The following is a 17283-nucleotide window of genomic DNA, read 5'->3' on the forward strand; positions in this document are numbered from 1 at the left end:
GAGTGACAAGTTGGAGGACTACGTGCATCGATTCATTTGAAGCTTACAACGCCCATTTGAGGAGGCTTCTGCAATCAATCGACAAGCATTTTTCAAGTACTTATGTGCCAGGAACTGTGGTAAGCCCTGGAGATGTGAGGAGAGGCAAAATCACAGTCTGTCCTCCAGGAGCTCTCATTCTAATGGCATTATTATCCCCATTTTACAAATTAGTCAAATGATGCACAGGTTAAATGGGGCCTGATCACGCAGCTAAGGCCCCAGAGGCAGAGGTTGAGCCTTTGTTTTTATTTTTCTGACTCCAAGTCAGGCACTGGATCATTTCTAAAGGCCCTTCTAGTTCGAAATTCTGAAACTTGCCCAAGGTAGGCCAGTAATAAAGAGCAGATCCAGGAGCCAAATGAAGGCATTCGGGTCTTTGTATCACAAACCCAACACCACACTACCTCTCCTGATAAATGACTTCGAGGTAAATGGATTTATTTTGCGGGCTTTTAAAAAAAAGTGCAGATAATTGCCTCTATTTCCAGTCGGCCTGTGTAGACAGCCTACGATTGCATCCACAATAGAGAGTTCTTCGGACTGACCAGAGGAGGAAAAAGTTTTAACAGCGTCTATTTCACGACTATTTTTCTTAACCGACAAAGGAGAAGTGAAGAAATTGCCCAGATGAATTCCTGAGGTTTCTCCCTCTCTTCTTCCTTCCACGCCTCCACCCTCTTTGCCCCATCCCCTGCACTCTCCTCCAGGCTGCCTAGACTGAGTCCCTGCCCTTCCCAGGCTCTCGCTTTGGCAGCGGAGCCTGGTTCTCTCTTAGGACCAGTCCTGTCTCCAGATGTTCCAGCAGGGAGGGGGCGGGGCTGGGGAGAGAGGCGCCAGACAAAGCGGAAAGGAGAATGGACTGCTCTGGTCAGCGAAGAAAAGCTCTTTGGAGGCTGCTGGGATGATGAGCCTAGAGCCAGTAAGCTCACTTTCTCACAGCGTTCTCTGTGTTCTCCTTCCGCGTGATCTGACCAGAGTTTTACAGAAATCTCTGAAGCCTCAGCTCGAAGGAGTTGATAGAGAACTGACAGGGATGGAAATTGGGACTGGGGAGAGGTCACATTTTAAGAGGAGCTGGGGAGCTTGGCAATGAAGCATTCAGGGCTGTGATCCTTTGCAGCCGATCACTACCCAGACTCATTTTCCTCTCTCTGTCCCAAAGCTCAGGAATTCGGTTTTTCCCACTCTTTAGCTCCAGACAAACCACTAGCTCCAGCTAGAGGAGGTCTCGTTCTGTTTATAGCCCTTCGCTGGGTGAGGTCACCCTGGATCTAGACCGAAGACTAGTCTCTGGCAGACAAGGAAAATGCTGCTGCCTTAACTTTCAACCTCGAATCTCCAGGCAGCTGGAGGCTGGGAGGGGAGAGGAGGCTAGGAATAAGGCTAGTATTAGCACTACCACTACCACCCCCTCCTCTTGGGAACTACATCTCCCAAGAGGCTATGCAATTAGTCCCTGGAAGCTTGACAAGGAGAGAAGAGAGAAGAAAGAAACACAAGAAGAGGGGAAGATATAGTAGTGAGGAGAGGTCATTGAACGGGGAGGAGGAGAGAATGGAAGAAGGGAAAAGAAGTGGGAAGAGGAGGGAGAGAGAACCTAACATGAAAGAGAACCAGGGAGAAGAAAAGGGTTAATAAAGAAAGGAAAAAGAGGCAGAAGAGAGTGGGAGGAGATGAGAAGGGAGCAGAAGAAAAAGAGGGGGGAGGGCATTATGAGAGAAATGAAAGGAAAGGAAAAGGGAAAGAAAAGGAGGTGAAGGGAGGAGAGAACAACTAAGACCAGAAGAGGGAGGAGAGAGAAGAGGAAGGAGAAAAGAAAAGTATATCATGGGAGCAGAAAAGAAAAGCGTAGACAAAGCAGGAAAGAGAGGAATTGTATATACAGGCAGAAGAGGGAAGCTGAAGGAAAAGGAGGGGAAATCATCAGGATCACTCTTGTGCTGTATTGTCTTTATTAATGTCAGAACTATCAGAAACAGCTCACCAGAAAGCACACTGTGGTGGGTATATTGCACTGAATGGAAGGAAAAGTACCATACACAAACACATACTGTATCTAAAATTCCGCCATGGTCCCTCACTAGATGAAATCAGAGTTTGACCTCAGGTGCAACTGTTGTTTTAATACCAGTACTTCAGGAGATTTCCCCTACCTGATTTTCTGTGGCCATACTCTTGCAAGAAAAGTAAGAGGTAGGAAAGGCTATTTTGCATGTTCTGACACATCTCTTCTACCACCCAAGAAATAAATCTTCTTTCAATATTATTCTACATGGGTTCTCCCTCCTCCTCTCCCTCTCCCATTGAAAAACCAAACCAAACTGCAGCTGTACTTAAGGCATCTCCTTAGAGCAAGCTGAAAATAGAAAAAATCTGATGCATTAGTAATTTATTGTGATTCCTGCAATTCACATTCTCCTCCCTTTGTATACCTCATACAAAGTTGAGGGCGGCTGACATTTATTCAGCACCTTGTAGGAACCCAGGGAAAGTCATATCCATAGGTCTATATCCATAGACCTATGTACATCCTCCTTTTAGATTCTAGAGTTCATATAGTTAAAAGAAAGATTCCCCCCCTTTCCTCTCCTTTACTCTCTACCCACCACCACAACCATCGGTGCTGCTTCTAGCCTGAATCTCACAACTATCAGGCAGGGAAGCAATTTTTGGTGCCACCTGGCAACTGTCTCAGAGGTACTTTGGCCTCACCTGTCACAGCTTCTGAAGACTCAGAAAGGAATGTTCTTGCCACCAAAGTCCTTGGCATCACCCAATGGTTCATCATCAGAAACATGTTTTTGTCAGTAGATATGACATTAAAGAGGAATTACCAACTGCCTAGCTACTACATTCCAAAGTCTACAAGACCTTTCCATCTTACTTGCCTCCCCCATAGGGTGGGAACTCCTGGGAAGCAGGAACTGACTTACTTTTCTATTTGTATCTCTAGTGCTTTGCTCATAGTAAGTTATTGATAAGTGTTTTTTTCATTCGTGTGCTTATATCAATAGTGCATGCTCAGAGGGATGAACACATCTCTAGGAAATGCAATCTCTGTTCCTTCTATTCTGGAAGAGTTCTAAGCAATAAATGCCTTTCTTTAAAGTAATACACAGAAGCCACAGCACAATTACATAGATAGGTATTGAGGAGTCCCTCGACCATAATAATAGCTAGCACTTATATTGCAACTTTTAAGGTTTGTAAAGTGCTTAACAAAAAATTATTTCATTTGATCTCCACAACCACTCCAAGAATTAGGTGTTATTATTTTTGCCATTTTATAGATGAGGAAGCAGAAGCAGACAAAGTTTAAATGACCTACTCAGTGTAATAGAGCTGGCAAATGTCAGGTGATGGATTTGAACCCAGCTCTACCTGACTCTTACTGCTTTGCCCCCTCAATGCCTCTGAGAGGAGAACTATTTGGTCAAATCATTGGACCCAGGGTCTCTCAAATGAAATCCAGATTTGTAGGTGCTTGCAATAAAATGCCTGTCTCCCAAAGTAAGAAACACATTAGGCATAACTTTAGTTGTGTGTTTAATGGCTTTCTGTATTAAGGGCCCTAGGACTGTGTAATAGACTTGAGCCTGAGAAAAGAGGAAGGAGGAGGAAGGAGAGAGTTCACATAATAAAGACATCTGTCTAAAAATAGAAAGAAACTTACAAGTCAAAGAAAAGAAAAACTAGGTCCATGTGGTAGTGGTCATAATTAGCAGTAGCAAAAGGAGGACAAGGATAAAGAGGAAGTGGATAAGGAGATGATTTTGATTATGAAGCTGAAAAATGTAAAATTTAGACTTCATGTAACTGACCCTCCTCACTTAACAAAAAGGTAAACCTCGGCTAGGAGAAGTTCATTAAATGACTTGCCCAGGGTCACTTGCTCACACTCAAGGTCCTGAGACTCCCAACCCAGGCCTCTTTCCACTACCTTAAGTTGATTTTCAGTGTCAGATTCCTCCATAGGTCTAGAGAGGTCAGTGACCTCGGTGCTTTGACCTCTCTCTCTAGTGTCCTGCAGTGGTTCTCTTCATATATATACTCAGTGGTTCCATTCCGTGTACAAACAGCACCACACTCATCTGGCCATCACTAAGCATTAACTGCTGTTGCTGCTGTTGTGAATCATGACTGGGATCATGGGACAGAGTTTGTTTTGTTTTGTTATGCTTATGAATGGTTTCCATACTTAAACAAATGTTGGTATTTGTCTGTTTATTAAAAGGACCTCTTTTCTTGCTCATCTTTCTCCTCGGGCAGCAATTTATACAAAGCCCAAGTGTGGAAATTCATGAAGCTGCATCTCCAGTCTTTCCAAGTGGATGCCAGGGAGGGTGAGAAGCAATAATTTGGCTATTATACTATTAATTAATCTTCCAGAATATCACTTCTAGGATGTCATTGACCTAGGAAATGTGTGGTGAACAGTTTACACACAAAGAAAGATAATTTCTCTGCCCCTCTACCCTACTCTCCAAATTGGACATTATAATTCTTTTCTTCCATCCTTATTGGACCGTAGGGTTCAAAGCTGGAAGTAACTCTAAAGATGACTTTGTCCAAGTAACTCATTTTACAGATGAGGAAATTGATGCTTAAAAGGGGGAAGTGACTTGCTCAAGGTCACACCTAGGTAGCAAATCCCGGTGCTCAGTCTCCAGATCACCATCACCTCGGTCACTATCATCATCATCATCATCATCATCATCATCATCATCATCATCATCCAGTCATTACTGGGTCTTACAAACCAAGTATCAGATCTGGCAAGGAATGCATGCACACTAGGCAGGCGTTAGTTGTGCAGCGGACTTGGGGAAATGCTCAGAGGAAGTCAGACGGCTGTTGATCCTCCGAGACTTAGTGAGAAGAGCTCTTGGGAAGTCAGGGCTCTACACCCAAACTCCCTCTGCTTTCTGCAGGCTTTGAGCCTCGCCAGCCTGCAGACTCATGGACAACTAGTGATTCCTTTATTACTTTGACACAAATAGAAAGAACGGACATAAGGCGGAAAGTGTAGAGAAAGAGAGAGGTCGGGAAACTCATTTGGCCAGCAGATGCTTTTCTGGCAGGAGATTCCGTGGAGCCCAACAATCCATAAAGCTCCCCCCCCACGAAATACACAGAGGAGGCCAATGTTTTGCAAAGGCGCAGTCAGTGAGAACTTTCCCTGCCTCGAAGCGAGTTCTGTTTCATTCTCAAACTTTTCCCTTCAACACACAGCATCTCTCAAGACTGTCTCCACGGAGGAGAACAGGAGCGCAAGCTGGCGTTAGTCTCGAAGTAGGGGGGCGCTCAGCTTGCGGTGATAGCCGCTCTCCCCGAGCCTCCTGAGCCCCTTGTGCTCCTCCCGGAACAGGAAAAGCGGAGCTCCGGATCCCCCCTCTTCAGAGTCATCCATCCCCGCGCGCATTGGACGGGAGGGAGGAGGAAGCCAGCCGGGGCTGGGCTCCTCTCACCAAAGCCAGCCTCCTCTGGAGAGGCAGAGATGGAGGAGGGGAGGAGGGGATGGGAGGGGGTGAAGGGGTGAGGGCGGGTTGAGGTGAAGCCGCCAAAGTCGCACATCCCCGCAGCGGCTCAGAGGAAAGCCTAGGCACCGCAACAGCGTGGACTGGCTCCGCGCTCGCAGTCAAGACTTTCCTGCAGGATCATCTCAACATTGTTTCTCCTCGCGGTCTCTCTGGGGGAGCCAAGCGCCAGCCTACCTCCTCAAAGTTACTGGAAGGGGGCGGACGGGGGGGTTGGGGGGGGGGAGGAGAAGCGAAGAAAATGGCGAGTCGTGGGGCTAAAGTGCCGGGCTCAGCTCTCTTCTTCTTGGTCCTGCTGATCGTCCCTTGGAGTTGTGGCTGCGCCCAAGCCGAGGAGGGGAAGGAGGAACAGCGCTCCTGCCACGGCGCCTTCGATCTCTATTTCATCTTGGACAAGTAAGTGGCAGTCCCAGTTCCCGGCTCGGCTGGCGGCTGGACTTTCACAGGGGGAGGCAGGGCTGCTGCTTAGTGTAGAGCCTGGGGCTGATCGCCTGGGCAGTCCAGCTCCTGAGCTCCTCTTAGACACAAAGAACCCTGTGAAAAGGTAAAGAATAAGCCAGGCATGCATTCCTTTGGAAGGAAATCGCGCCAGGTCTTGTACAGCCCCCAACACCGAGCAAGGAAGGTATCCTGACCACCCACCCCCGTGCACCCTGGGCGCCTAGGCTGGAGGACGGATCCACCCACGCAAATGAAGAAGCCGGCACACACACACACACACACACACACACACACACACACACACACACACGCCTGCAGGCCCAGATCCACCCACACAGACTCACTGACATCCAAGCGCATGGGGTCAGAAAAGGCAGAGTTAGTTTGGCTGTCTCTGGTGTGACCTGACGCGACCACTGAGTTACTGGTCTTAAAGGCCAGCGAGGTGTAAGGCTCTGGGGATGCGAGACATGCTGTTAAGTTGGAAAGTAGAGACTGTTGAAACTGAGGCCCAGCATTTCCCAAGTCCCAGAGATGGGAGGGGCTTCTCCTTGGGAGAAAGGGCCCTAAGTATCTTGGGTGCGCACCTAACTTTTGTCTGTGTAGGGTGTTTGTCAGCCAGAGCCGCACACACCCCGAGCAAGGCTTGTCTGCTTCTTTGGCCCTCAGCAGCTGCTTTGAGCTGCTCGGCTAAGGGGTAGATGGGGTGAAAGGCTGCCTGCAGGGGGTGGGGCTACACCAGATGCTGGGCCAAAAAAAGGCCAGTAGTTACAAAGGCTTCCAAGAAGAAAAACTGGTACCATTAATCCGAACAGGCACTTAGAGATTCAGCTACTGAAACTTCTTTGTCTGCAGAAGGCAGAAAGAACCCTTAAGGCATCTGTTAGCTCGTCCCTTCCAGCTATAAACTCTCTGATCCAATCCCGATAACTTTTTTTTTCTTAATTTTTAGAAAAAAGAAAAAGCACAGCACAGTGAAGTTTTCTTTATGCCTTTTACCAGAGTTGGGACTAAGGGTAGGTAAGGTGAGCCACTGCCAAGGGCACAGTTATACAGAGGGCAGGATGACTCACAGGACCTTTTAAAAATATTGATTCCTTTTTAAAAATGCAAATATTTTTAATCAGAAAATTATACTCTGTATGTATATAGGGTAAAAAGGCCAACTTTTGTGTGTTCTACTACAGGTTTTGACTCTCCAATGTCTGGTAACCTAGGTTCCCTTCCTCCTACCTCCCTAAAATTTTACCAGTGCAGGAGACACACTTTTTAAACTTTGCCTAACAGTGCACAAATTGTTTTACTCCTTTCTATCACCCTGTATTACCTCATAAAAAGAATTTATACGTGTTAGATCCTTGGAGCTTGTCTTGGTACCTCTCCATAAGCTGTTGAACTTTTACGTTGTGTTTGTGTATGTGTTTGAAATGTATATGTATTTATATGGTATTTTTAAAAAAATACCAGAGTGAGATTTTCTTGTAGGGATTTCAGTCTTGTTTATTTGAATAACAATAACTGGTATTATTGTCATTATGTTTATTTTGTCCACTTCTGTGATTTCATCTACATAGGGAATTTCTGCTACAGATAAAGTTTAGCAACTTTTCTATAACATATAGTCTTAGAGTACAGACTCAGGGCACAGAGAAATTGAGTGATTTGTCCATGTTCACACAGTTTTTATGTGTCAGAGAAAGGATCTGAACCCAGGCCTTACTGCCTCCAAGACCAGTCCTCTGTTCACTGTACTCTGCTATTGTTAATACTCAAAATAATAATAATAATAATAGCTTGAGATATTTTTTTAACTCCTAAGGCCATATTTCACTTTTTGATGTGCTTTGCAAAAATTATTTAGGTCATTGAGATACAGATACAGGAAAACATGAATTGCGTAAGGTGTACTCTGGTTATTTTTAGGGTTAGCCCTTGAAGACCTCTTCATTAGACTCTATCTTCAGTTAGTCAATCAGCAAACACTTACTAAGTATTTAATTTCTGCCAGGCATTGTGCCAAATACTCAGGAATGCAAAGAAAGGAAAAACACAGTTGGCCTCTTATAGAAAGTGAGATTTGAGTCAAATCTTGAAGGAAGCCAGAAGATAGCACTCCGGGCATGGGAGATAGTCAGTGGAAAGGGCAATGGAGTATACAAGTAGGTCTACAAGTAGACCAGTGGAATTGGATTGTGGTTTATGGAGGGGTGGGAAGTGTAAGAAAACTGGAAAGGCAGGAAGGGGTGACTTTGTGAAGTGTCAAATTCCAAACAAAGGATTTTCAATTTTTTTCTGCAGGCAATAGGGAGGCATTGGAGTTTATTGAGGTGGAGAGAAGGGATTAATGTGGTCAGACCTGCACTTGAGGAAGATCACTTTGGCAGCTGGGTAGAGAATGGATTGGAGCTGGAAAAGACTGGATTCAGGGAGACCTGTTAGAAGGCTGTTGTCCAGGTGTCAGGTGATGAAGGCCTGTACTGGATGGCAGCTGTATGAGTGAATGAGGAGAAGGGGATGGATACGGGAGGTGTCCTGGAGGCAGATGTCACAAGAATTGGTAACAGATTAGAGTGAGTGTGGGTGGGGATCCAAGGATGATGCTGAGGTTAGAAGCCTACCTGGGAGGATGGTAGTGCCCTCAGCTATAATAGGAAAAGTTGGGAATAGGTCTGGATTTGAGAGAGGAAGATAATTAGTTCAATTATTTCAGTGAAATATGAGATAAGGTCTTCAGCTGAGAGGGTTGGGAAGGGGTACCACAGGAAGCTCAAGGAGCAATGGGAGCCAGGCACTGACATCACTGAGGAAAGCAGAATGCCCTGGGGATTGATAAATAATGGTCAGAATCTATATTGGATGATAAATTCTAATATTTTGAACCGTAAAACAGGAGAGGTTGCTGATTGATGGTGATAAAAGGAGAGTCTAGATGTGGTCATAAGAAGCAAAGAGTATTCTAACTTCATCTTAACCAGGGAGTCAGGCAGGGGTAGGGAAGGTGTGAAAGTTCCACCTCTACCTATAAAGGATGGTCAGAGATGCTGGGGTATCAGGAGGAAAGCCCCTGAAGACCTCATCATTAGACTCTGTCTTTGCTTTCTCAGAGAAAGTCAGAAGATAGAAGTAAGTAAGGAGAAAGGTTTAAGATCAAATCAGTTTTGTTCATGATGGAGCAGGAACTCCAGAGAGCATGAGGTAAGAGGAGAGTACTTCTGGAATGGAAGAACAAAGCTTCCCAGAATAGGGGAGTACATTCCAGATGTACTCTTCTATTCTGGTGTTGAAGAGTAAAGGAAAAACACTTTCTTCAAAGGTTCAATAGAATGGTAGGTAGCCTAGTGCCACAGGTTCCCTGTAAGATTGGTAAAATATCTCTGATGATTGTTATTAATGATTAATTACTACTAATCTCATTGTAACAATATCTATCATACTTTACATTTACATTTGTCTAATTCTTTATAATTTTGAGAATACTTTCACACACATCATCTCATTTCAATGAGTCAGTCAAATGTATTAAGCATATGCTATGTTCCAGGGACTGTACCAAGCACTAGACCCTCACCCTGTGTGGTAGGCAGCGCAGACGTTTTTATTCCCATTTTGCAGATGAGGAAACAGAAGTTGTGGGGTTTTTTGTTTTTTGCTTTTTGGAGGGGGGAAGAGTAGGGTAATTGGGATTAATTGACTTGCCCAACGTCACACAGCTAGTTTATATGGTAAGTGTCTGAGGCTGGATTTGAACTCAGGTCCTCTTGACTCCAGGGCCAGTGCTTTATTCACTGCACCACCTAGCTGCCCTGAGGAAACAGAAGTTTAAAGAGGTTACAATGACTTAACTGAAGTCAGACAGCTGTAAGGGCTGGAACTTGGTCTTCTTATGCCTAGCTCAGTGTTTTGTTTTGTTTTGTTTTTGCACTAGATGAGACTGTATCACAGAATCACAGAATGTGGGAGTTGGAAGAACCTCAGTGGCCATGCAGGCTAGCATACATTCCAAAAGAACCCCCCCCATTACATGTCCATCACGTGGTCCTTCAGCAAAGGGGAACTACCACCTCTTAAGGTGGCTCATGCCTAAAGAGGAATGAGCTTTGGGATTACTTTATCAGGAAGTTTTTCCTGATGCCAAGCCTAAATTTGCCTCTTTGCAACTTCTGCTTAAGGCTGCTGGTTCTGTCTTCTGGTCTAAAACAGAGCAAGTCCAGTCTCTCCTTCATATGATAACGCCTCCAATGTTGTCATGTCCTCTTGAGTTTTTCATTCTCTAGACTTTTAAACATCTTCAGGTTTTCCTGTGATATGGACTTGAAACCCATTTTTGTGGCCCCGTTCTAGACACTCAGGCCCTTTGACTCTGGCCTATTATTGAGAGGAAAACTGTCACCGAAGTGGTTTGCTAAATAACAAGCCAATGGCAAAGCAGAGTCAGCAGCTTGGAGCCCTGCAATGTTCAGTCCATCCTGCTGGGCTAGGCTTGAGAGAATCACTTTCTGAATATATTGCATATCTTTCTTGGGGTGCTTAGTGCCATTTACAACTGTTGCTTCATTCATCTCCAAATTACCTCAGTTGAGGGATGGAGAACCTCAAGTCATTTGTAACACCAAAGATAGAAAAGTATTTATGTAAGGCCAAAAAGCCTAGGTGGTCCAGTGGATAAAGTGGCAGGCCTGGAGTCAGGAAGATTCCTCCTCCTGAGTTCAAATCTAGCCTCAGACACTTACTAGCTGTGTGACCCTGGGCATGTCACTTAATGCTGCTTGCCTCAGTTTCCTCATCTTTAAAATGAGTCAGAGAAGGAAATGGCAAACCATTCCAGTATCTTTGCCAAGAAAACCCCAAATCAGGTCACAGAGAGTCAGACAAAACTGAACAACAAAAGAAACCTCTCATGTCTTTTGCTTCAGGGAGGATCTCTGTGCCAGAAAGATTCTGGCAACATATTTCTTTGCCCCAATGCTATATTACTTCATTCTGTTTCCCTTTGTCAAGAAAGCTCTGTGTCTAACACCATTCTTGTTCATACCCACACTTTTCATCCCATGTAATTCCCAAGACTTCTCCAAAGAAGGGAAAGTGGTTTTATGTAAATGGCAGCTAATTTAACCAGTGTGACTTTATGGGGAGGAGAGGAAAGGAGGGGAATTTAGAAATCCTCTCATTCAGACCTCTTATTTAACAGATAAGGAAACAGTAGTAAATTTCAGAGTTTGGATATGAACCTAGATCCTCTTGATTCCAAATCCAATATGCTTTCTTGCTATGCCACACTGATTTGGAAATTTCCCGATGCCACCTTTACATTTAGCCATTCACAAAGAGGAAAGAAGGATAGAGATGGAGTCAGAGATCAAGCTACTGCCATATCCTCTGGTGCAGCCTCTGGCTTGTACCTCAACTTCCTGGAGGGTGTGTATGAGGTCATCATGTTCACTGGTTGAATATTTAACATTGAGGGCACATAGCTGTTTCCACTCCTTTTCCCAGGGGACTATGGCTGATCTGTTTACTGGGATGTTTAGACAACTCCAGACACACTAGAGAATATTTGAGGGGAGGTGAAAAGAGACTTCTTGTAAGGAAAAGTTTCTTAACAATTAGAGCTAACCAAAGTGAAATGGCTTGCTTTCCCTTTTCTTAGAAGTGTTCAGAAAAAGTCTGGCTGACCACTTGTTGGGTATGATGCAGGAGGGGCTTCTTTACAGAAGAACACATAGCTTGAGCTAGAAATCCTCCAATGGGAAGAAAAACCAAGGTTTTATGTCTTTGCTCCTTATCTGACATTCAGATAAATTACCAAGAAAAGGCACACACACACACACACACACACACACACAGTATATCAAAGGAATTGCATTTGACAGTGACCTGCCACTGATGAAAGAGGATTCTGTCAACGATGACAGGGCCATGTTGCAGGCATCCTGTCCATTTTTCTGCCTCCTCAGGCATTCAGGGAGGAGCTGGCAGAGAATCTTGCAGCTCAGGACTGCAAGAATGGGCTTGTCAACAGCTAAATCAAAATCCACTGACCCAGGAAAATAACATGACTGAGGAGCTATAATTTCACAGTTACCTTTAGTGCTGAGTCCACACTTGTGGGTGTAAAAGACCTGAAAGGAATACATCCAAAAAGAAACATCTTTCCCAGCACTCCAGAAGGGCTAGCAACAATCTAATAAACTCATCAGGGGTGGAGGAGAAGTTGGACTGGGGAGGGACAGCTAAAAGGCAGGGGATTAGGGGTTGATGAGCCCTCTGCTGCTAAAGGCTGATCCATCCAACTTTGAGGGAAAATAGGCCATTAGGAAGCGACTTGATAGGCTAAGATGACATCCTCCCTTGGGCACCTAGTAAGTAACGGATGCTCTCTGATTCAACGCCATTTGGGAGGAATATAAGACTACTTGGATGAGGAAGGGCCAGGAATGACCAGGGCATGAAAACAACCAAACCTTTGTTGCCATGGAGATATTTTTGGAATGCCTCAAGGGTAAAGAATTTGGAGGCTATTGGGATATTAATATTAAGAGCAGACATTCCTATTGCAGGACTTGGAGGTTTCACAAAGTACTTTGTACACACTGTGTCCTGTGGTCCTCACAGTGATGTTGGGAGGTATAACCTCCAGGTGTATACATGTTTTATGGAAGTTAAATACTTGCTCATGGTCACCCAGGGAAAGATGGGAGGGACCAAGTCTACTCTCTCCCAAGACTTATGCTTTCTTCATCAGTCAATCAACATGTGTTGAGGTCTTGCTAGGTTAGGTGCCAGGCTATGGGTAGATACTAGAGATACAAAGACAAAGAGAAAACAGTCCCTAGCTTCAAGAAGTTTACATTCTACCCAGGGAGATGTGCATGCACAAAATAAATAGAGGGTCTTTTCTTCTGGTGGGAGGGAAGAACTATAAGATGCAAGATTCCTGTAAGTCACCAATACTTACTTGGCCCTAAGGCTCTTCAGGGACACACCTGCAAGAGCATGGACATGTCATGGCTCTCCTGGGGCCATCTTTGAAGGGTTTCTCTAGAGTTAGTTGTACCCAATGGATGGGCTCCAATCTTGGGTATCCCTCTGAGAACCTTTTGGGTTACATTTTCTATAAGCCACAGAAGCTCTAAAGAGTTCTACTCTACTGAAGTCTACTAGGTTAAAGAAACACAAGGGGTTTTCAGAATGAGGCCATCCATTGAAAGGCCCCTCAAGGTGGTTAAAGTCTAGGTAGGGCCTTAAGAGTGCCTTGAACCAGAAGCCTAATCTAAAAGTGATGTCACATGTAGAAAAGTGCAGTGAGAGCTCTAGAAAAAAAAACCTCGCCAGTCGCCAGAGCCTTAAGCAGTAATACTACCTTCCTTGATTTAAAAAAAAACACAGTCCAACAGCCTGACTCCCACTAGATTATAGGAAAGGGAAAAAACGTTTGCAGGATCATATATCTAAAGTTAGAAGAGACCTCAGAATCCATCAAATCCATTAAATAGATGAGTAGACTGTCAACTAGGGAAGTTAAGCAACTTAGCCAAGATCACATAGATCAGCAGTATCTGAACTCAAGTACCCTGAATTCAGAATGTATTCTTTCTACTGCACCCAATAGAAAACATAAGAACTTTCAAAGCTATAACCAGAAAATGTCAGTGAGTAAAAGTTGGTCTAGAATTGGAGGGGGGTTATGTTTCATGTATCAGCCCCCTAATAACAATACTAATACTGGATTTTCATATCTCTTCATCGGCCCCATTCCTCAAAGAGAGAAGATAATATAGATAGAGCTAAAGAGGTAGCTTAGTCTGGTGGTTAGAGTGCTGAACTTGGAGTCAGGAAGACCTCACTTTAATTCTAATACTAGCAATGTGACTATGAACAACATATTTAACCTCTATGGACTTCTGCTTATTCAGCTGTAAAATGAACATAATACTTTTCATAATACCTCATAGTGTGTTTATAAATAAGGTTCAAATAAGATAATGTATATAAAATGCTTTGCAAACCTCAAATTCTAAATGAGATAGATTTAGAGCTAGAAAGGAACTCAAAAGTCACCTTATACCAACCTCTTCTTTTTACAGTTGAGGAAACTGATTTTCAGAGAGGTCTAGCAACTTGTCCAGAATTACACAAGAAAGAATGTCAGAGGTGGGATTTGAACTGAGGTCTTCCTGAATCCAACTTTAGCACTCCATCTACTACATTATGCTGCCAACTATTATTAACTTCTAACTCTATCTTTGAAGCCTTAAGATATCTATTATCATCCAAGCTTACCAGTGAAGATGGGAAGAAAATTGAGATCTCTATCTTTAGCATTAGATGTGCTTCTAATCTTAAAATAGTTTGTTCTTCCAAAAATGGAGCCTGTAATAGGAAAAAAAAACTCCTATTACAATTTCTCTCATACAATAACAGTTGGCCCAGTTATACTACATGTATTATGACCATGGGAACCAATGGGAGGGTCCATGCTTAGAGAGAGATTTGAGCTATAAGTGTGTGAACACAGTAAGCTAAGTGAATAGGAGGGACCCTTGGGATGCTCTTTGGCAGAGACGTATTGGCCTTATGAATGGCTAAACATATCCATGCTCTCCACTCACTTTTCTGGACACTCCCTCTCTCTTTGACTCATTTTTCCTATCCGTTACAAAGGATACAGGAAATAAAGTCTTTGGAAGTACAGGATCTTAAAATCATGATTGTGAGCTGGAATGGAACCAGTCCAATGCAGTCATTTTGCAAATGAGGAAACTGAGACACAAAGACAGTTAGCAACTTGGTCAAGGTCACCCAGATCCTGAGTGACAGCCAAAATTGGAACCCCTATCCTTTTACCCCAAATCCATGTGCTCTTTCCAGAGCACTGTAGTGGTGTTATTATATTCCTTATTTTTTTAAATGGCCACTTTCCATCTTTTTGAAGGCAAATGATTCAGAACGAAATTCATAAATGAATTAGCTCTTCTCTTTCTGGAAAAGAAAACCAAAGAGTTAAATAAGGGACCTTTTGTTTAATAACATGGCAAATAGAGTTTAAAATCCTTTAGCTGTTTGTCATCTCCCTTCCTGTTATCCTTTTGTCAGAGTAAGCACTGCACTGAATTTAGTTGCCTATTGCTTCAATATGGTCCATTTCCCAAGAATGTTTTAAAAGCCCATATACTGACTAATCGCTGAATAACAATAATAAAGATGCATCTGAGGTCTCGGATTGAAAAATGTGGTAAAGGATGGTCTAGTTGGGTAATAGCATACCTCAGAGACTAGAGCCCGAGGCTCATAAAGATCAAAGTTGTAGAGCTGGAAAGTACCGATGAAAGCAGTCAGTCCACTGCCCTCCCCCCACACTTCATTTTACAGAAGAGGAAACTGACATCCAGAAAAGTGAACTTAGCCACATCATACGGGGAGAGCGTGGCAGAGCTGGGATTTGAACCCCATCCTCTGACTCCAGAGCCAGCATTTCTCAAGGCATGAAACTGCTGTTTGCAGAGATCTTTCCTGTGATCTTGACTTAGTCTCTGAACTTACAAAAACAAAACCAAACTCATTTCCCTGTGTCTTTTCTTCCCTAGTGGGTTTTTTTTTTCATTTCTTTAAGTCATGCCCTTTGCCACATTCCTCCTCTGGGCTCCAAAGTCAGAACAAAGAAGTGACGAAGAAGGGTAGATGGATATCCTGTCCTTTTCCCTGGTAAGTTTTGCTCCTGCTCCCTCCTTAGGCTTTGGAAGGGAGGAATGAGGACAAACCACTGGTATGTTAATTCTGCGGGAGTGCTCTTAGAATGGAGGGCCCTGACCCATGAAGAGTGCCTCACCACATCTCTGTTTCTTCTTTTCTAAACTGGAACAAGGATATCGATCTAATTTCTGGGGTTATGATAGTTACCCTGTACGTAGCCTGGCTTAGATAACATCTGGACTTCTGTATTTAGCGCTGAGCACCACATTCTGATCAGCTGGAAGCTGTCTAAAGAAAGGCTACCAGCATGCTGAAGGGTCTGGGGATCCTGCCATTCAGTGTTCAGCTGAAGAATCTGCGGATGTTTAACTTGGAGAAAGAGAAGCCTTATATGGGAAATATGATGGCTGCTTCAAGTCCACGAAGAGCTATCATGTAACAGAAAAGGGATTAGGCTTATTCCAGTTGGCCTGAGAGGGTAGAAATAGTAACAGTGAGTAGATGTTGCAGAAAAATAAGTTTAGATTTGACATCAAGAAAAATTGGCTGACCATTAACCTTATCTAAAAGAGGCAGCTATCTGGCTCAGCAGATACAGTGTTGGGTCTGGAGTCAAGAAGACCTGAGTTCAAATCCATCCTCACATTCACTAGCTATGTGACCTTGGCCAAGTCACTTAACCCTGTTGGCCTCAGTTTCCTCATCTGTAAAATGAACTGGAGAAGAAAATGGCAAGCCAATCTAGTATGTCTTTCAAGAAAACCCCATACAGAGTAGGACACAGTTGAGCAACAACCACAAAAAATGGAATGGGTTGCCTTGAGAAAGAGTGGGGTCTCCCGCCCTGCTAGTAAAGGTCTTCAGAAAAAGACTGTTTGACCACCTGTAGTGTGCTGGAGAGGGAGTGTTTGCTCATTTATGCTTTAGACTAGATGGTGGCTATGATCCCTGCTAACTGAGAATCTTTGACTTTGGTGTCAGAGAAATGGTCAGCTGTATTTCCCATACTTTTTCCCTTTGTGACATAGTTGGGATCTTCCAGTAGGGACTGTGTTTGCCCCCCTTTCCCTAAAGGTTGGGGAGCATTTTCCCTCTATCTGCCCAGACAAAAATCCATTCCTTTTTGTCCCTAGACACCATGCTTCTCTCATATACCTGCTGGTTTCTTATAATTGTTTTCCTTGGTTTGTGGTTAGTTGTATGTTCAGTCATCTGTCCATCTGTATCTTCCACCCTTAGACAGACACATAAACACACATCCAGGACTTGTGATTTCTAGGTAGAGAAACCGGCTCATGTATTGCCTTTGAGAGTTGCCCATGACTATATAACTTAGAAGTGACAGAAGCTAAATTTAAACCCCATCTTCTTGATTCCCAAGTCCAATACTCTAATCAGGGCAGCATAGATGAATGACTTCATATACAAATGGTGAAGGGTAGTGGAGAAACCCACAGGGGACCTCACCAGAGTCATCCTAAGCACTAGTTAGGAAATAGCATCCTTAAAGGCACTAACAGCAATTTGGAGAAGGAATAATACATTTGCTCCAAAGAAAGAGCCAGATTTAATT

The 17283-nt window shown here is 43.8% G+C and overlaps 1 protein-coding gene and 1 long non-coding RNA gene across 2 annotated transcripts in view; one reads left to right on the plus strand and one right to left on the minus strand.

The window, feature by feature from the left end:
• Positions 1–2414: 2414 nt before the first annotated feature.
• Positions 2415–17283, minus strand: part of LOC138145592 (uncharacterized) — a 91174-nt gene continuing 76305 nt past the window's right edge. Inside the window, exon 2 of the long non-coding RNA XR_011164262.1 lies at positions 2415–5756. This is a non-coding gene — a long non-coding RNA (uncharacterized lncRNA). The remainder of the gene's footprint in view (positions 5757–17283) is intronic.
• Positions 5718–17283, plus strand: part of ANTXRL (ANTXR like) — a 91354-nt gene continuing 79788 nt past the window's right edge. Inside the window, exon 1 of the mRNA XM_069067262.1 lies at positions 5718–5975. Within this exon, the coding sequence (XP_068923363.1) occupies positions 5821–5975 (155 nt within the window). The 5' untranslated portion in view covers positions 5718–5820. The remainder of the gene's footprint in view (positions 5976–17283) is intronic.

The sequence above is a fragment of the Petaurus breviceps genome, unplaced genomic scaffold, assembly GCF_028583685.1.
Source record: "Petaurus breviceps papuanus isolate PSGF00001 unplaced genomic scaffold, PetGlider_PUasm1.0 90740, whole genome shotgun sequence".
Classification (NCBI taxonomy): Eukaryota; Metazoa; Chordata; class Mammalia; order Diprotodontia; family Petauridae; genus Petaurus; species Petaurus breviceps.